Source organism: Silene latifolia, chromosome 6 (assembly GCF_048544455.1).
Source record: "Silene latifolia isolate original U9 population chromosome 6, ASM4854445v1, whole genome shotgun sequence".
Lineage (NCBI taxonomy): Eukaryota > Viridiplantae > Streptophyta > Magnoliopsida > Caryophyllales > Caryophyllaceae > Silene > Silene latifolia.
In genome coordinates, this window is record NC_133531.1 from 25162299 (window position 1) to 25184449 (window position 22151).

Below are 22151 nucleotides of genomic sequence, written 5' to 3' on the forward strand. Positions count from 1 at the left end.
ATCAGCAAAGAGACTACACCTTTTACACCCATTAATATCAACCTAACCATAACAAACACAAAATCACGGCAATCCTCTCATCCAATCGGTCCTCAACCAAGCTACATTTGACATTTCCACAAACTTAGTACCTTCCAAATAATCAACCAATCTCCTAGGTATGCGGTAAGTTCACATTTCATGCTTTACACCACACTCCCATTCTCAAATCCTTCATGAAGTTCCAATTCAACCCTTTATTTTCAAAGATAATTTCATTCCTTCCTTCCAAAATGAGGTCACGCCTTCAAGGGGTAACTCCAAGTCATATCCCAAGAGTTGCAAATCTTCGTCCAAATTAAAATTTCCATGTGAATTAACAGAACAATAATAGACGGTCAAAGGTCACAAGCTCTTAATGACAAAAAAGGCATCATGAAACGACCCACGACAATTCCTTCCACCTCATAATCCGGCCTTTAGTACAAATGAGTTTAACCACTGCTTCCGTTCAACATTTACATTTTTTTTTGTCTCAAAACCAATTCAGCATCCAAATGTCTTATTTTATAGCTTGAATTTGATGATTAAATCATAACCTTTTATACTAAATCATGGAGGAGATGACAAAGTAACAGTACCTTTTGTATCCAGGAATGTGGCATGCTTTGACATATAGAGAGTTGCCTCAGTTCAGACGTATCCTAATTCAGAAGCTCATAGATATCCAAACTACCACCAACACCCAGTCCCAGTAACTTTCCTAACTCCTTCGACTTTTGCTCCTCAATATTATTATCCTCATCAAAATCATCCTCGGAGCACTCCTCGATGTTATCTCCACGACTTAATTGCACCCCCTCAGCACAATCTAACGCATAATTCAGACTCTTCCCCTTTTTTGATTCTTTATGTTTCACAGCCGAGCAGGTAACTGAGTAATTAGCACTGGTATTTTTTGAACGATGCCCTCTGGAATTCCTCTTAAATTTCTGTTTGTTTAATACTCTCTGAAATCCGGGTGGACAGTCCTCCTCGGAGCATGAAACATCATCCCGTAATTTATTTTTCTGTTTGCTATTCCTCGAAAGTAGTTCCATTTCCTCATTAAAATCGTAATTAATATTACCAGTAAGAGTGACAGTCCTACCATCAGTATCCGTCCCTCCAACTTCCACGGGGGTCTCAGCTACAATCGAATAAACCTTTGAGTTCCCTACATCCTCAGACTCACCCCCGGCTTGAACATGGTTTCCGGATGATAGTTTATCATCCCACTGATACGAGGAAGTCACAGGGTTGGGGACAGACTGCTTGACAAAACATGTGGTCAAATTTGACCCCTCACGAACATAGATAGACTTCCCAATGCTATGTTCCTCAATGCACACATACATCAGTTCCGCAATATAGGAAAAAATGTTTGTGTCTATCATCATGCGGCATGTGACAAAACTAGTCGGATTCTCAGAGTCAGAATCCCAGCACACCAAACTACCAAATTTACTAGCGATTTTCTCACAGGTGTCCCTAGACCACACTTGAGGGGGGATATACAACGACAGGATCGTGGTGCGGTAGAATCTTGTATGCTTCACATCTACCTGTAGTGAATTGTTTGTCGTGTCTAGAATGGCAAAGAAATAAAAATTAATCATAATGCGGCGTTTTGATGGTTAAATTTTCAATCTACCCAAATCTAGACAAGAAGAAATTAAATAAAAATCCAAATCCAAATCGACTGCACAGCGAGAAGAAAAGAAACAGATAACTCTTGAGTGGCAAGGGGTTTTGCCTTGCACGTCTGTACAGCTTCAGCAATCTCGCCTGAAAAACATAATCATCCAATATTTTGAGCCAAATCACATAGCGGTTTCTAAAAATAGTGCGAATATATAAAACGTCCTTACAAAAGAATTTGTGCTAAATTTGGGCGTTATTATGAAAACAGCCGTGCCTAACAAAATAATTCATTATTATAATAATGTTGGAATTTGTACTATTACAGTAGTATTACTTATGGGATAAGGAAAAGAAAATCCAAGTTGGGCTAGAACTGTAGGTCTAACTTAGCTTGGAGTCTTAACTAACCTATTTTAGAACTTATTAATCTTGATGATTGATTAATTGATTAAATTCGTGTCTGAAATTCTAAGGCGAACGCAAAGAGGAAGCAAAAAAAAAACCATCATCGTCATCAAACATGGACACTCGCACATCGTAACTTGCAATGGTAATGAGCTCTTTCCATCAGGTACATTGAGTTAAATTACTTTCCAACATTTAACTGTCTTCATATTTGTTTGTAAATTAGGCTAGAAATTTAGAATGACTGAAATTATAAAACTCAAAAATATGATTATTCTCTACTGTGTACTTGTGTTAGAATGAACTTCTAAGTCTACTCTATCCAAGATAAGCGGATGTCCTTGCCTCGCCGATGGAATGCACGGAAGTTAATGATGGACTGCCCACCGGCGTATGTGCTATTAAATGCTCTGTCTTTGCTTGTTAAGAACTAAGTTAATCTCAAGATTATGACTCGATCTTATGAGTTCATTGTATTATTACCCCCGGATACTAACTGACTTATAACAAATGACGAGATAAAATTGCATCTGAAATGACCTATACTCTTAATGACCTGTTAGCATCAATTTAAATTCAACCTTCCTGAATGCAACGACTCCGCCAACTTTAGACAGACGAAACCAAAATCAAAATAGAAATCGAAATCAACCCGAAAGAAACAGATATCTCTAGGATGATATTGGCAAGGGAGTTGTCCTGCACTACTTAGTTCTTATTGCATGCCTGTACAACATCATTCCGCAATCTCTCATGAAAAACAAATTCCAATATTATTTGAGTCAAATCACTTGTGGTTTTTAAAAGCAATCTCTGCACTTGGAATCTTAATACGAATGTGATGATAAAAGGGTTAATTATCGGAACAAACTAAATTAAAAGTGAGAAAGCAACGCTAAATAATTACGAGTATAATAAGCCAACAGATGCTATATAACAAACTTCAGGCAGTTGTGAAGAAAAGCAACAGGATGGAGAGTATTGAAGCCAAAGAGCTACAAGTCTGCACCAAAATAGCACTCAAAAGCAAAGCGATACCAAGAGAAGCAATTGACATATCATATAACTAAAGTTCTACACCTTTCTATTGATGTTAATCTAAGCATCCCTAGCTTTTTATTGATGTTAATCTAAGCATCCCTCACCAACTCACCATATCTTCCTTGTAATATCCTAGTTTTTTTAGTCGATGACAATTCACTCATATGCGAAGAGCAGTAAGTAGAGATGGACTTATTATTCTTTATTTAGGAGCGGAGGGTCTTCCCAAACTAATTCATACGCGATACCCACACTCAGTCTTCTCGATAGCATATATTTGTATTTAGGCCGGTTATTTATCCAACAAAAAAGGGGAACCTGCGATATCCTCGACTTTGTATCCTTTGCACAAAATCAAGCTCTCGGAATATGTTTCCAATTCTACATAAAAGCTAGATTTTGCAGTTGACTGTACTTCGCAAGTAGCAATATTATAGGATTTGTTCTCATAAACAAGAGTGCCACCATGCTCACCATCACCCTTGTAATACAACAGCCTTGTTCTACAACCCCAATGAAAGAACATATTAAATCCATCGCTACTCGAAGGACCTGAAAACCATAGAGTCCACTCTCTCATTCCACTCTCGTATTTCAACACCCATATTTTGAGACTAACAGGAGAAATGCAGAAAAACGCTAGTGACTCCCCAAGTAGAAACAAACGCCTTTGTGCTTCAGGCGAGGCATGTGGTAGTTTCAAAAAGGTGAAACTTTCTGTATCAAAATCAAGGGAAACAAGATGAGTCGGTTTCCAATCTCGATTACTAATATTCTCACATGGATCATTTCCAAGCCAGTGAGTTGCGCCTTCACAGAAATAATAGGGCCCAAACATACGTGTATTGGACAAACAATCAAAGTTGAAGCTATTATCTCTAACAACCCATCTTTGATCACAAAGTGTGTAAACTGCAAGACGCATCTCTGGAATGACTACACCTGGACGCTTTAATGAGATTGCAATGACTTTAAAATCCTTAGTGCAAGGTACGAATCCAAGTACATATGTAGTATGGCATTCGTAACGTGGTAAAAGAGGACAACGGGGAAGTAGCAATGATTTTCTAATACTAGGGTTATACAATCTCATTCCTTCATACAAGAAGTTTAGAGGGCGGCTTATTAAAAGTAAAGAATTACAACTTCCATGAAGATAGTAGCTATCAGGGCACTTGAAAATTTGGCCGGTTTTACAAAGAGTGTCGGCCTTACGAAGTGTCAACAAGCATCCACCTCGTCCATAGAGTCCCAAACCCTCGAGGGATAATATTGTATCCGAATTAATCTTCTTGTGGTTGTTGTAAAATTGAATATGCATGTCAACGAAATTAGGATCATCGATAATGGAGCACCAAGATTTGCATACGCACCTGAATCTTAATAGGGTTTTAACCCGCAAATTTACGAGGATTTGAGTGAACACTTTAGGGGGTATGTATTCATTTGAAGATGATTGCTTGCTCTTCATTATTTTTCTCCGGTTGATAGATGATGGACCAATTGAAAGAGGGATTTCTCACCCGGGATTAATGAACTGATGAAATAAAACCCTAGTTTTACCGACTTGTGTAAGGTTTTATCTTTGGACAGTAGGGTTTCTTTATGAATTTTTTTCGTACAATGTTGTTTACGAAATTGAAAAGGTAGTATTTATAGGGTGCGGAAAAAAAGACTTTATTTTATGTTAAAAAAACTGGTCACTTTTTATTTGATTACACATTATACACGGTTTTATGGTATAATTATTTGCCTAAAAGATGACTAAGGGTATCTTCAACAATAATGTTTTCCATATTTTATACCTATGTCGTAACATAGGACGGTTATAAGCAAGACTCGATAATATAATGGAGATGAAATTTCGAGGTAGTTGTGAGAATCGAATAGAACAAGGTGTTAAGCCGAACTTATTAATTAGAGCTGATTTTGTGCAGGTAGGCTTCACCCTTGATAAACTTGCGGAGTACAACATCATACTTCTGGGTGATTAGAGGAAACTAGTTAACATTGTGACTAAGATGATTGGGAAAAAATCGATCAATATCGCAGCAAATTGACAAAACAAATTCTTGCACTGTACTACTGTAGGATGGCTTCATAAGGATAAAATAACATAGGGATATTATACGGTGTACCCTGACCTTTTACTCTCTCGAACAGTTCACTTACTAAGTAACGAATCTGTTGTTTGTACTGACACCCCTTGTTAGTTTCCATCTCTCGCCTAATCGTTTGCTGCAACTCATCTGCAAATTCAATGGATGAACAAATAGCACTGTGAAAGCAAGGGTGAATCATCAGATTCATTGCGTGGTAATCGTACTCTTCCAAAATCACCCCATTCAGATAATATAATTCAGTACATACACCTAGAATCCTCGCCAGTATTCTAAAAACATAAGGTTTCACACAAGAATTACAATTACCCTTCTTTACCCAGCCATACAGCGGCCAGAAAACCCATGCCTAAAACCAAAGTGTCTTGTAATAACGAGACATCACCAATTCACAATTGCACCGTTAACTCGTTAATTGACCTAAGCATGAATTTTTTACCTTTAAAACACCAGAAGGACTTCCTTAAATCAACCCATCACATCTAACAAGGAAAATAACATTTTATATACATACAATGTACATGAATATTCTCTCTTTTTCATCCTTCAAATTCATATCATATGTATCCCCAGTTCCCAATTAACTCACAAATTGTTGATTTGACATGGGTAATTCTAAAAATCATTATCATCAATTTCTCAACCCAATTCATATTCTTTTTGTCACTTGATTATTTAGGGGGTGTTTGGTTGAGGGGTTTGGAATGGAACGACCCCTTAATTCTTTTTCATCCCGGGCTGGCTAGTGGGCAGTGCGGACTCTTCTGGTCAGAACCGGCCAGGGGGAGGGGGCACTGGGCAGGCACTTGGTCAGGCCGGGATCAGAGTATGTTTGACCCAGGCCAGACCCGTGATGGTGGATGGTGGGCTGAGGGGAGGATGGGCTTGCGGGCTTATGTATAATTTTTTTAATTATTAAAATGGCAGGCTAAGGCGTGTTAGACTGAAAATTTTAAGACCCAGGTCATGCCAAATCGCCTAAAATAACGGGCCAAGGACGGGTTTGGTCAACCCGTGTTAATGGCCAGTCTAGTTGGGGGAAGTTGAGTTTTTATAGTACACTCGATAGCTGAATGAACATTTTTTGTATCCTGTTTGTATTGACTCAATTATATAAATAGGTCGGTCATCTAATCCTCGCCTCATTCCGATTAATTTTGTTTCGGGTTCATGTTGTGTTTTCGTGTCATATTAACGTTTGGGAGTGTAAATATAATTATGTGACGAAAATTAAAATAAATAAGTTATTCTTAGCGGTTTCGCGTTTAGAGATCTCGACCTAAACCCGTCCCAATCAAATCTCATATAGTGTTCGTGTTGACCTCATTTACATCAATGCATGCATCGTTAAATCTCAATCTAGACCTGTTAATTTCATGTCAATATTGTGATGTGATGTTTTCTCGAGTTGATCATAGTTTGCCGGCTCTAATTTGGAAGGTATTTACGACACATGAGTATTGAGCAAGATTGACCTAACTAATCCCCTTTATTACTACTAAGAGAATAAAAATTCTCTTACTTTTTCCGCCTAAAGAACTTTTACTCGGTTAGACCTGTTTTTCTGGATAATCAAACCATAAGATTGGATAAATTGTAAATTGTGCACCCACTATAAGTAGCCCACCTTTTTCTATCCTACCATAAAAGTAAAAGCTATTAATAGCCCCATTTTGAATTAACCTACTATTTTTTTACCGATTTTTGTTTTAAGATCAATACGCGTTTTAATTAAATTATATACAACTAATTTACTGGTATTATTAATATTATAAATTAGTTGTATGTAATGATATAGTATTATTTTGGTTATTATAAAATAACTTACAAGTACCCTATATTAAACTTTTTTTTCTACCTCGTATTAGTATTATTATATTTAGTAGATTATAACGTTAAATTAAAAGATGATGTACTTTAGCACAGAAATTATACTAGTTTAAAATATCAAAGATGAAAAATTACAATCAAATTCAAATTCAAATAGTTAAGTCGGTAAAACGACAAGTAAATAGAATGCCAACTAATAACTAGACACGTTTTCGAGTTTTAGGAAACTTTTACACCGACACACTAACACAAATACACAATTGCCCACATAACTTCTTCTAATTACCGTTATCACTTTATTTACTCCAACACAATTCTCCTCCATTAATTAATTCTCTTGCAACAAATTTCAATCTTACAAAAAAACTCTCTAGTTTTATAAATTACAACATAAGGAAATGAATCACAATAATGGTAGGAATTAAGAGGAGCCGTGGAGTTTAAGACCATGAAAACCAACAGATGACGAAGAAGTTGAAGATTGTCGAAGAAGATGCAAAGGAATTACGCGCCTCAATGTTGAGAGCTCGATATGCAAACATCATCGCTAAGTCATGTGAAGTGATGAAAAAGAGTGAAGAGAAAGCAAGAACTAACGAATTATTAGAGAACCAAAGGCGGCGACAAGAAGAGAGACAGGCGGCTCGCCTTGCCCTAGACAAGTTAGAGAAATCGGTTCAATTTGACGACAACTATGGAATTACAAAGGAGCTGGAAGTATTAACGGGATGCTCTATGTCTCGTTTAGGTTATGTGGGCAGAAGACGGATGGAGAAGCTTGGTTTGTTCTTTAAGGATGATTTACCACAATTTGTTTGTTAGAAACAAGCATCGTCCTCTGATCCGAGCGTATGTGGTTACTCCGTATTAATTATGTAATTGTAATTGAATATTGCAGTAATTTTGAAGTTGTTGTAAACAAGATTCAGTAATTTGTCGTAGCAAACATACATTGTTTGAACTCCGTTAATTAGTTCTTACTGTTTTTTAATTGTAATGAAGGAATACTACTTACGGAGTACAATGTTAATTATAAACATAACAGTAATCAAAACAGAAGCATTTATTTTTGGAATGATCCCTGGACTATGGTGTCTCCCACCTTCTGGCTGTCGTCTCCACGGACTGACACTGTTGATGGTGCTCCATGATGTAGAAACATAACAGTAATCAAAAGATTGGGCAGTGTTTGGAGGTAAGGCAAGTGGGCTGTTGATGGTGCTCCATGATGAGGCGGGTGTTGTATGACGGGTAATGGCACAGATGCGACATTGCTTGGTTCCGGAGGTGGTAGAAACAAAACAGTAATCGGAAGATTGGGCATGAAACATCCTATGTTCCCATCACACCAATATTAATCCTCTGCCTTCTAGAATTGAATTGCTCTGGTTGCTAATTCTCATTATAAGACAGACACAATTTCGTCAATCATTCAATTTGATTGAATCATGACGAAAACTAAGCAACAAAAAGTTGGCTCCATTGAAAATAAAGCATTCATATTGGTTGATCATTTACTAGCGGCCAGCTAGCGCATTCTATAGTTTCTCTGTTAATCATATAAACTGCAGAACATTATTTTTCAAGTATAAAGAAGATCGAGAACCTTGTTTGAGGCTTACAACACATATCCAGATCAAATGTTTCCAGGCAATTAAATCAATGAAACATGATACAACCCAGCATATCGAAACAAACAAAACCATAGGAAGCAGAATACTACTAAGCATTACAAACTGCAGAACCCACGGCCTCCAACATCGGTCATCACTACTATATCAGAGCAATTAAGATCAATATCAACAAGATTGAGAACATCACTACTATTATCTTTGAAATATAAACAATATCAAGAATGCTATTTAAAGTACTAACTAGGCATTAGGCAGGGATCAGGAGAACATACAGCAACTGACATATCCACATTCAAAGTACAACAATTGCTCGTAACAAAATCATCCATGAGAAGCATTCTCTTGTTCTTGAGCAAGTGACTGTAGATCTTCAGCTCCGTATCCAGTCCACAACACCAAGCCCTCTCTATACATTTCCATATCCACATAACGAGACATACATTTTCCAAGCTCCTGCACTTGACGGCTACCAATGTTGTAGGACTTCTTTCCGTAAACAAAACAGCTACCATCATCACTCTCACAGTAAAATAGCGGCAAACGTGGGCTAGAACGGAACAACATAAAACCGTCAGAACTTGAAAGTCCTGAAAAACGTTGGGTCCACTCCCGGTTCCCCCTCTCCCCTTCCAGCGACCATATGCTGGATTTCACAGAAGAAATACTGAAGACCGCTAGAGACTCCCTAAGAAGAAACGGAAATCTTACGGCTCCCCTATCGTCTGAAGCAAAAGGCAGTTCCAAGTAGGTAAATTTTTCAGAATCAAAGTCAAGAGAAACTAAATGAGTTGAACTATCAGAAGCAGAAGGCAGTATCAAGTAACTTTGCGAATTATCCCCATTTGGGTTATCACCAATCCAATGTGCTGCTCCTTGAAAGAAAAAACCCGGTTTGGGATAATCATATCGCCAAAACAATCGCATAAAGTAAGATAAAGACATATTGAGGCCATCGTTTCTGAGAGACCATTGTTGATCACTGAGCGTATAAACTGCAACACACATATTCCTGACATTTGTATCCTGACTCCGTAGAATTGTCATAACGACGACTTTATAATCGTTACAGCCAGGCGCAAACCCAAATGTATAACTGAGCGTCCCAAAGGAGGACAATGGAGAAAGGGGAATTCGCAACGACTTTCTAATACAAGGGTTCCATAACATCAACGGTTCTTGACGACCAGAACTAATTAAGGGGTGAATTAACAGCAACTCATTACAGCTCCCTAATATATGATACCTTTGCGAACTCTTAAAGATGTGATCAGTTTTTCGAAGAGTATCAGCGCGACGAACTGTCAACAAGCATCCGTGCATCCCATACCGACCCGACCCCTCGAGGGATAGTAGTAATTTACTACTAACGGAATTGATTTTGCAAAGTTTACGATGCAGGATTACGAAATCAGGGCGATCAATGATATCGCGCCAAGATTTACATACACACCGGAATTTTACCAAGGTTTTGGGTGGTAAATTAGCGAGAATTTGGGTGCAAACTTCAGGTGGTATGTACATGAATTCGGAAATACAGGTCGAATCTAACGAAGATTTGGTCTTCTTTTTGCTTTTCATTTTCTGAATTTCTTGGAGAATCGATCAAAACAGGATAGAAATGGTGGGTTCTTGATTATTCACACTGGAAATTATTAAAAGATGAACTAAATAAACAACTGCAACGCCAAATAAACCAAAAAAAAAAGGTGTTTAAGGGTTTTGAGAAAACCTGTGATTTTTGAAGAACAATTAATTTGTAACGGAGAAAGAACAGTAATACCAAATGCTGATTAATTTGCAACAGAGAAGCGGAGAAGTAAAAACATGGCAGAGGATGGCAATTAAATGTCACTTATTTTTTAATTTGTTTTTTCTGTCAATTTAGGCGTTTTCCAGAAATTGCCTTTCAATTTTTATCTTATCCAGCAATTCCCGATCAATTTTCTCTCCTGGAGTTAACGGGTCAACCGGATCGAGATTGAGTTTGGCTCGGATCAATCTCAGGTTTGCAAATTTTCAGATTGGATTATTTTTAGGTCACCTATTATCAAGTTACTTATCAGTAATAATCGGTGTGAAATAATAAAATATTCATGATGGATCAATTAAGGTTCGGGTCTTGAGTTTAGGGGTACACATTTACACCTTTCGACACCAAGGTAGGGGTACAAAGTAGACCTAGCAAACAGTCAATTCGAGTCTTTCATTTATTTCGAGCTAATTCGGGTCAGGTCGGATCAGTTGGGATCTTTCATTTATTTCGGGTTAATTCGGATCAGGTCGGGTCATTTTCGGATCAATGAATAAGATAGAAAAAAACATTTCAAGTTTTTCTGGTTCAATTAGAGTTAGGTTTTGTGGGGTTATTTTCGGGTTGGGTGGTTGTGTAACTGGTTACGGCCCAATAAACCTCGGATCATGTTCGGTTTGGGTCGGGTCGGGTCAGGCCAGTTCGGGTTTCGGGTGATATAATTCGAGTTAATTTCAGGTCTCGGATCAGTCTTTTTTAGGTCGGGTTGCTTTTACAAGTGAGAAAACGAAAGACATACATAAACAAACGAGAAAAACATTTATTTTGTTTTTCCTTTATAAGCTGACTAATTTAGGCGTTTTTTTTTTTTCAAAAATCACCTTTATGTTTTCTTATATTATTTACCAATTCCTAAACTATTTTATCATTTATATAAGTGAATCATGAAGACTAAGGATCATCATATGAAATATATGGAATAGACGTGACAAATAGACCAAATCGTTTTAGGTTCGTATTCTTCTTATTTGTAAACTAGTGTAGATCCCCGTGCTACAACACGATATTTTTTAATTTTGTTTACAAAGAGACATTCTCATTAAATTAATTGCATAAATTAACTGTACATTTAATGTTATAATGTACTAATATAATCTTAGTAAGAGGTAGAAAAGGAAAGTTTATTACCAACAAAAGACACTTTAAGTTAAGTTATTTTTGTCTTAAACCATTTTTACTTTAGTATAAAAATTAACTCTATAATGTTATATCATTGCATGAAACTAATTTATGACATTAAATTACAATTAAGTGATGTAAAATGTAAAATCTAATTAAAACGCGTACAAACCTTATAACAAAAACAGGTAAATACAGTATAGCACACACTTAAAAAGACGATTTACGAATAATTAGACTAATATTTTTTTATTTTTAATTAAAAAATACATAAAAATGGCTATGTCCTTTAAAATATACATCATATTTAGAGTGTAACTGATGAGCATAATATAAGAAACAAATTTACTTAATTTTAGGGTGTATTTTATGTCAATAATTATGTTAAAGATTACATAAGAAGCAGGTTTGCGTAATTTTAGAGTGAAACTGATGAAGAATAATATCTATGGAAATGGAAATTATTGCATAATAAATTATGGATTTTAATGAAAAAGTCATAAATATGAATTTTAATTAAAAAGATTAGAGTTTAATTATAAGAATATATTAATTGAAAAGATAATAATGTAATGAATTTTTTTTTACTTGTTATCTTATTTAGCTAGATGTCTTTTGAAGGGAAAACAAAGAGAATTTTTATTCTCTTAGTAGTATGGGGGATGGGTCACAATTCCTTCATGCCCATTTTTTTTAATCTAATCGTTCTCCTTTTTACCAAAAAAAAAAACTCACTCAAATAAATTATGTTCGTGTTTGTGTTGATTTAACTACATAAATAGGTTAGTCATCTAAGTCTCATCCCATTCCTGTTAATTTTGTTTCGGGTTCATGTCGTGTTTTTTTCATTTCTGGTTCAGATCAGTTGGGATCTTTCATTTGAAGGATAATTTTAATAAAGAAACTAGTTTTGTGACCCGTGAGAATCACGGGTTTGATTGTTTTTTGTTCTTTTATTTTTGCGGTATCGTTCATGAATGCGTTATTCAGCTTGTTTGTCTTCTTACTTATTATCTTGGAGATATGTTGGCAGGATACCTAAGCAAGGCAATAAGGGTCCTGTCACAGTTCATGAGGGTAAAATATATTATAGCACCAAAACCCATGAATCCCTCATTTTAAAGAACATACGAATGTCCATTATCTGATTTCGAAGGCTGGTATTGCATATAAATTAAATGGGAAATTGTATTGTCTCGTGTTTCATCAAGGCACTTTAAACAACTTATTCTCTAAGACTATAAGCAAAGTCAACACAAATTATGGGAAAATGTAAAATTGCATTCAAACAGTGGAATATTAACTTTGAAAACTACTCTTATTTTGCTTCGGTCCTCATTGTCTTTGTCCTTTTACTGATTGTTGTCTTGTTGTGTTAATTATTGTCGGTCCCCTTTCTGTTTTTGTTCTCTGCTTTTTTTTACGGTGTTTAGATTGTCTCTGGATTTCGAGGGCGCTTGGCTTTGTCACGGTGGTTATTCAGTTTACTCAACATTGACGGCTTTTGGTATTCTAGTACTTGATATATTGTTTTTAGTGTTATTTTGGTACGTTCGAAAAACCTTGGTCCTATTTTTATCCGACAAAGAAACAAAATGTTGGACACTTGGACATCTAATTCTATTCCTTATTACTTAACGTATTCTAGTGAAAAAAGAAATGTAAAATAAAGTAAATATGTAAAATATATAAATGAATGGATGGTAATGATATTTTATAACTGAATTTTACATATTGCCTTTAGCCAATTAGAGACGATATGAATAATGCGCAAAAAGCACTATGTTAAAATACAACTTATGTTTATCTTACTAATTAGGCTAAATTTAAAAGTTTATTTTTTTAAATGCAATGGAGTGTGTTAAACTTTTAACAAATAATACATTAATAATTCTTGTCGACTCATCAGTCTTGCAACATCGTCCTTGTAAATTCAATTGATTTCCAACGTATTGGGAGAAATATTATTGAAATGATTTTTGTATAACGAAAGACCTAAGTGATATACTTAAACTATTAGCAAGGAGTTGATGACATGTGACTTATACAAATAAAATTTTAGACTAAATACGCATTCGATAATTTTAAAAATAAATTTTATGTGAGCAATTTTTGAGAGGATACACGAGAAAATGTATTTGTTAAACAATGGACATCATTCTAGTTTTATTTCTATATCTCTTGTTAGTTAGAGTCATCTCTATATCTTTTGTTGTTGGTGAACTTTTATGTGAGGAGCTTTAATGCCTATCTCAATGAATTTCAAAGAAATAATGATACACAATTTGTATTATTATACTTTTTTTTTAATTATCATCTCATTTGCTTGTGTGAAATAATTAAGATTAAGAAAACATAAAAATCAATTGAAAATAAAAGGAAAAAGTTTGCAATTGGTGGAGTAATGTGAGAATTTTAACCTTAAACGATGACATTATTTTGTAATTTTAAAAAAAAAAAAGTTATAAGAAACATTTAATAAAAATGTACGTCCAAAAGTAGAAATTAAAGAAAAAGGGTGATAATATAAAAATGGACAAAAAAAAGAGAAGTGGAATGATAATTAAAAAATATTCGTAACAAATGATTATGAGATAACAAAAATATATACAAACAAAAAAAGTAAACATTTCTCGAAAAAAGATTGAGAATGTTAGAATAAAGTATTTGATGGAAAACAGAAAAATGATTTAAATGTTTGAAAGCATTTAAAATGGAACAATGGATTGGAGAATGATCATCGGATTTCACTCAAAAACATGCAAAATATTTACCTTGATCCGCATTAAAAGATCCGATTTATATCCTTGGAGCATATAACTTCAACACTTCCATTGAGAGATTTGATTTATAATCTGTTTGTCCACTAATATTTGATTTATAACCTGATTGACAAAATACAAGTTGAAGAGTACACGAAAAACTAATAAAGTGCACGAAAGGGTATAAGACATTGTAGTACAATTTACAAATTTGTCAATTAATATTCCAAGGGTTGGAATATATAATGTAACATGTCACCAATAATTAGAGATTCATACTCAATTTGATATTGCGCATACATCATAATAATAATAATAAAAAAAGGAAAACTCAATGAAAATGAAAAATATATTCAAGTAGAAAGATAATTGCAAAGACGTTTCATAACCATTATTTCCAATTTCATGCAATGTTTTTTATATGTGAGTATGTCATCCTCCTGCAATTTTAATACAAACACAAAAATAATAATTAAATAAGATTCTAAATATTAATTAATTCAAAACATAATAAGAATAAAAAAGTTAAATAATTCAATTGCTTATATATGCATACTTTACCTACAAACTTTTTGGATAAAAATAAAAAATAGGATTGTTGTGATATTTATATAAGAAAATTTTTGTAATTAATTTCAATAATTTATTTGAGAGAAGAAGAATGGGGGAGATAAAAAGTTATGGTGAAATAAATACAAAGTATAATAATTGTGAGGAAAACCAAAAGACCATCTATTTAAAAAAAAAAAGAAAAAAAAGTTAAATGAATAGGTAGGTTAATACTAAATTTATGAGAGAAAAATAAAGAGTTTGTACTAATTTATTTTTTGTATTTGCCACTAATATTTTTTATTTTGTTTGTATTTTATAAGCATGTAACATATGGTATTTAGAGATTACTTTTAGTTAGATAATTACTTACTTTTAGTTAGATAATTAAATAATTAATATAATTGAATTATTATTAACCAATAGAAAAAATACACGTGGATTAAAAATTAAATGCTTTAAGTAGACTTTTAACTATATTGTATAGATAGATAAAATGTAAAGAAAAATAACATAAAATGTGGCATTTAAAATTGCTTAACATGACACACGTCAAATAATAAACTACTCATCTTGTCTTTTTATTATATTGTGTAGATAGTAATAGTTAAGTCATTTATCATACTAAATTTTGAAAAAATAATTAATTTGGAATAAATTTTAAAGGATAATTAAACAATAAAAGTGGAATGAAGAAGCTCTCATTTAAATTATCCTTTACGTGATATAATTTCATGAACTAAATACATGGTATTACTACCCTTTAAAATTTTATTATTAGTGTTTAATTTACTCATGTATTTATAGAATTTGTTTGTAAATTATTTAAATTAAATAAATATTTTCTTTTCCATATATTTTATATTTTCCAAAACCTTATCCTTTATGAAAATAATTTCATGAACTAAATACACGGTATTACTACCCATTTAAAATTCTATTATTAGTGTTTAATTTCATTTAAGTATTTACAGAATTTGTTTGTAAATTACTTAAATTAAATAAATATTTAATTTTCCATATATTTTATATTTTTCTAAGAAAATATTTTATATGATATTTAATACTCATTTGTTGATTAATTAGTTTTATAAAACATCTTCTATATACACACAAAGTTATAATAAGTGAATTAGTGGCAAATCTGACAATACAAAAAAAAATTGTTTTCAACTTCATTTATTCTTCTTCGTTCTTAATTTCTTATGTATTCATTTTTTTTTATTTCGAATACATATAATACTAATCCATATGAAATTTCTTGAAATTATTAACTTATAGTTAATGCGTATTTTCTTATTGTAATTTTTTTTAGTTAATTAAGTTTAAAGCTAATGGAATATTGATGAATTTTTAAAGGAAGTAAGTGAATTAAATTAATGCAATATAATAATAAATTGATAATCCATGTCATATTAGTTTGTCAAGTCATATTGTTATTGTGTACGTGACTTTTTTTTCATCCCATGTGGCATTGTCTACGTGGCCTTTTTAGGCTAGCCTTTTAATAATATTTTATAGATTACATTTGTCGGTTTCGTGTTTAGAGAGTTCGATCCAAACCCGTCCCAAATAAATCTCATATAGTGTTCGTAGCGACCCATTTATATCAATGCATACATCATTAAACCTCAATCTAGACCATTAATTTTATGTTAGTATTGTGATGTTTTCTCGAGTTGTATGATTGTTCGCCGGATCTATTTGTTATTCAAATTCAAATAGTTAAGCCGGTAAAACAACAAGTGAATAGAATGCCAACTAAGTAGACACGTTTTCAAGTTTTTGGAAATTTTTACACCGACACAGTCACTCAATAAATTACCCACAATATACACCATACTCGAATCATTACTCCAGCACAATACTCCATTATTTCTCTTGCAACAAATTTCATCTTACATACGACAAAAATCCTAATCTCTAGTTTTACAAAATACAACATTAACGGCAGGAATTAAGAGCCGCCACGGAGTTGAAGAACATGAAAAACAAGAGATGGCGAAGAAGTTGAAGATTGTCGAAGAAGATCCAAAGGAATTACGTGCCTCAATGTTGAGAGGTCGATATGCAAACATCATCGCTAAGTCATGTGAAATGCTGAAAAAGAGTGAAGAGAAAGCAAGAACCAAAGAATTGTTAGAGAACCAAAGGCGGCGACAAGAAGAGAGACAGGCGGCTAGCCTTGCCTTAGACAAGTTGGAGAAATCGGTTGAATTTGACGACAGCTATGGAATTACAAAGGAGCTGGAGGTATTAGCGGGATGCTCAATGTCTCGTTTAGGTTATGTTGGCAGAAGACGGATGGAGAAGCTTAATTTGTTCTTTAAGGATGATTTACCTCAATTTGTTTGCTAGAAATAAACAACCATCCTCCTCTGATCCGTATGTGGTTACTCACTTAAACAGTTTGGGTGACTATAACTTATTCTATTGAACCGTCCTATAATATAAGACGTTTTTTTTTTTTCAAGAGTGTTGCTACTTGCTAGTTATGTAAATATAAATCCGGTTTACACAAACAACCCAATTTGTAACGTTTTGGGCAAGCCCAACATCCATTTGAATAAAACCCTAATTTTAATCAACCTAATCTCCCATTTTTTTCTCCATCATCATCATCTCCCTTTAATTTGGGCATTGATTAATTTGTATATATATCTCTACCCAAAAAAAAAAAAAAAAATTGTATCTATATACATAATTCCCAGGAGACACATGATGTCAGAATTCAGTTATATTCCACCCGAATTGGTGACTCAAATTCTCGCAAATTTGCCTGTGGAAACCCTGGTAAGATTCAAATGCGTCTGTAAATTATGGTCCTCCATCACTGACCACCCTAATTTTGTTTCCATGCATCTTAAATACACCCGTGTTCGTCGGGACAAGGATAAATTACTGTTCGCCCTTGAGAGGTATGGACACTTCGGAGATAGAGGGTGCTCATTGGCAGTTCTTCAAACCGACACCCTTAAAAAAACAAGTCGCATTTTTAGGATAAAAGATGTATTTGGTTACTCCATTTTAGGGGCTTGTGATGGATTACTCCTAGTTCAACGATACGGTCCTCCTAGTTTCAAGAGAGAATTAAGATTGTTTAACCCTTGTATTCGCAAATCATTAATTCTCCACATGAACCCACTTCCCCCTGGTTTTATCGGTAAGGGTATGTATATTTTTGGATTTGCTCCTGCCAGTAAGGATTATAAAGTGGTTGTGATCACATTTGGACGTAGTGATAAAGATAAGAAGATGAATGTCGCAGTTTATACACTTAGTGATCAACAATGGACGGTTAGAAATGATGAATTGAATATTGACAGTTCATATCTTAAGACTTTGATTAACGGCAATAACATCAATAGAAAATCAAATACAATTTACTTTCAAGGAGCGGCATATTGGATCGGAAATAATTTATATGGGGATATTAACAAGCGGAGTAATCAATCAACTCATCTTGTTTCCTTTGACTTTGATACGGAAAAATTCACCATTTCGAAACTGCCCTTTGCTTCATACGAAGAAGACTCATCGAGGGTTCTGTTTCTTCGAGGGGAGTCACTAGCGATTTTCAGTATTTCTTCGGTAAGTTCCAGCATAAGGGTGCTAGAAAACGGTGTGTGGACTCTGCAGTTTTCAGGATCTTCAAGTAACCATGGTTATAACTTATTCAGCTCCTACCCCTTTAAGTACTCGAAGGAAAAAGTGTTCTACTGTGAGAGTGATGGTGGCCGTCTTATTTGTGGGAAAAATTCCTACAACATTGCTACTTGTCAAGTCCGACAGTCAGTAAAATCGAAGAGCAGGTATATAGAATTGGAAACGTATTTAGAGAGCTTGGTGTTATACAAGGGATACGGAACCAAGGATCTGGTGTCCTTCCTATGAATAAAAGAATAGTATGAATGATTTACGGAAGTCCTGCCGATGGATAATGAATATGGCAATTTCGATTCTTTCCACTTGCATATTGTTGTAAGTTGTAACTGTTTCGATTCTTTCAACTTCGATTAGTTGCTGCAAAAGAGAAGACATATGAGGTGTTTGATGAAATAACTCTGAGAATTGACTGCAATATATTGTACACTTTCCATCTCATCATTTGTTTACCTTCATTTTCTTTATAAGAGGTATTATAATCAAAGGTAAACAAATGATTAGACAAGATTATATCGCGTTTTCCCCGACTATTTCTATGTCGGACACCTTGAACTTGGTTACTATGCTATATAGTTAGCTTCGTTTCCTGCAAACTACTTTGGTATTTTGGGTTGAACTATTACGAATTTATGAGCTTAGCAGCTTGTTTTCATAGTTTTGAGTTTTTATAATGGAGTGGGGAGGGAACGACGGATAGGTGTGGCGTTTGCTTTCGCTCATGTTATGCCAGTACTCTGTGCGAGTAGAATTCGGGTGAGATTATTTCTATGTCGCTTTCAGCTCGATATTAACGGCTACAGTACCGACTACACGACTTACCGGGCAATTTATTGACCATAACAGGATGTCAACCCTCGTCTCAGAGTTTACATTCTGTTTTATTGGTGTTTCCGTCACAAAGTTTCCATCTTTTTCGGTTGTTTTTGGTGTTATTGGTGTTTCGGTCTCAAAGTACGAGCATTATGCCGCTCGCCTTGTTGTGTCAGTATTGTGTTAGTCAGTTAGTGGTAACTCAGTTACATACATAAATAGGTCTCGGTCATTTAAGCCTCATCTCATTCCCGTTAATTTTGTTTCGGGTTCATATCGTGTTTTCGTGTCATATTAATGTTTGGGAGTGTAAATATATTTATGTGACGAAAAATTAAAATAATTGAAGAATAATTTTAATAAAAAAATTATTCTTAGCGGTTTCGTGTTTAGAGTGCTTGACCCAAACTCGTCCCAATTAAATCTCATATAGTGTTCGTGTCGAACCATTTTACATCAATTCATAGTTAAACATCAATCTAGATCCGTTAATGTTGTGCCATTATTGTGACTGATGTTTTCTCGAGTTGTATCATAGTTTATCGGCTCTAATTTGGAAGGTATTTAAGACCCTGGAGTACTCAGCAAGATTGACGTAACTAATTCGAAATATCAAAGATGAAAAATTCAAATCTAATTGAATCAGTAGACACGTTTTCGAGTTTTAGGAAAATTTACACCGATACGGAGTTAAAATGAACGGGTCGTTAATACAAAACAAATCAACAAAACCAAGTACTATACCCAGCAATTTACATAACGTATTTTCTTGGGCCAACCCATCTTTAATGGGCTGGTCAGCCCGTCTGATCTTATACTAAGAGACCGCCTTATTCAACAACTAGTTTAGATCCCGCCAATGAAATGCGCGGTATTTATAGAGTCTTTATTTTTAGAAAAAATTGACCTATAAAATTAATCAAAACAATTAGGTTATGTACATTACATTAAATGCACAGCTTATAAATCTTTTTTTTTTTTATTTCTACTAAGTGGTATCTCATTTGTTGTTCATTTTTCTCATCATTGCATTTTGTTTTGAAAAATAAAAAGTTGAAACTGAAAATTAATTAAAAGAATTGGGTAACATGTTGAAATGTATTTTTGTAAATAATATTTTTCTATACCGCAAAACTAATGATTCCAATTTATAAATTTTCTCATTTTTTTTGTCTCGAAATTGATTGAAAACGGCTTATAATTTTTTTTTATACATAGTGTGAATCAAGTCATTCTCAAATAATAAAATCAGGAAAATATTTAGTAAATCATAGTTTGATACAATTTTTTTATTAAAATATTTTAATTGAAAGATTATAGATTAGAGTTTAGTCAAAAAAATATAATTTGATGAAGAGATTAATTTAAATGAAAAGATAATAAGTTAATGAAATAAATTATTATAATGATTAGTTACCTTACTTAGTTAATGTATACATAATTGTTATTAGCTACCCTATTTAGAAAGATGCTTTTTGGAAGGAAATTTTTTTAGAATGCCTATTCATTTAGTAAATAGGGGATTGAGTATTATCATGAGATGTATATATTTTTAAACAAAATTAATGAAATTATTTATAAATTTTCATTAGCATATCTTTTAGTTACGATTTAGCATATAAGTAACGAAATTTTTATTACGAAAATCTTGGAGACAAATTTTAAATAAGAGATTATATTAAAATAGGAAAGTAAATAAAAGATTTTATCAAAATAGGAAATGTGTTTTAGGCGGTAAAACTTGACGTTTTCCTATTCTTTTAGTATATTGGGGATTTTTGTAATAATTCGTACTATAGATTTATTTTTGAGCCTTTTTTCATTTTTTTTTTTTTTTTTTTGGAAGAAAGGAGCATTATATAAAAGTTACGAGTACATCACGGGAGGGGGGGGAGGTGTCGGGGAAAGAGGCGTGCAAGCCAAAACAAAGTCTAAAGTGCAAAGATCTACAACAAACGGAGGGGGAAGATCCCACTCAAAACAACCCAATAAAGTACCAGAGTCTCTAATGGAATGGTGAGCAAGAACGAGGGTTTACCGCCTAAAACACATTTCCTATTTTGATAAAAGAGTAGGTCTCCGGAGAGACGGTCTCTTAATAAACTTTATTGAGAGACCATTGTACAATTTTAAGAAAAAATGGTACTAAAGGTAATAAAATAGGTACAAATCATGATTAATGATAAAATGGGTACATTTATTATGTAAATAGGTACGAAGTTACTATATTACGATCAACAACAAAAGGGATACGAAATACAAATAAAAGGGTACGAAATATTGGTCTCTCAATAACTTAATGAGAGACCGTCTCTCCCAAGTTTTAGTGTTGATAAAATCTTTTATTTACTTTCCTATTTTAATATAATCTCTTATTTGAATAAGACGTTTTACAAAAGAGTTGAGTTGCTGGTTATGAAAATATAAATCCGGTTTACGCAAACAACCCAGTTTCGTATCGTTTTGGGTAAGCCCATCTTCCATCTGAATAAAACCCTACTTCCAATCCACCTAATCTACCATTACTTCTTTGATCAATTTGTATCCATGCACGTAATTCATATGAATAATTGATAAAAAAAAAAAAAAAGAAAAAAGACAAAACTTTGTTCCATTAGATTGCAAAAACTTTGCAAACGATCAGCGCAACAGCAGACAAAAGTTCACCCCTGATGTCTGAAATCAGTTATATTCCACCGGAAGTGGTGACTCAAATTCTCCAAAATTTGCCTGTGAAAACCCT

The 22151-nt window shown here is 33.7% G+C and overlaps 1 protein-coding gene across 1 annotated transcript; it reads right to left on the reverse strand.

Moving 5' to 3' along the window:
• Positions 1 to 9013: 9013 nt before the first annotated feature.
• On the reverse strand, positions 9014 to 10270 carry LOC141587867 (putative F-box protein At5g50220). The gene has a single exon (XM_074409335.1). The coding sequence runs from the start codon at positions 10268 to 10270 to the stop codon at positions 9014 to 9016; it is 1257 nt and encodes a 418-aa protein (XP_074265436.1).
• Positions 10271 to 22151: the final 11881 nt, after the last annotated feature.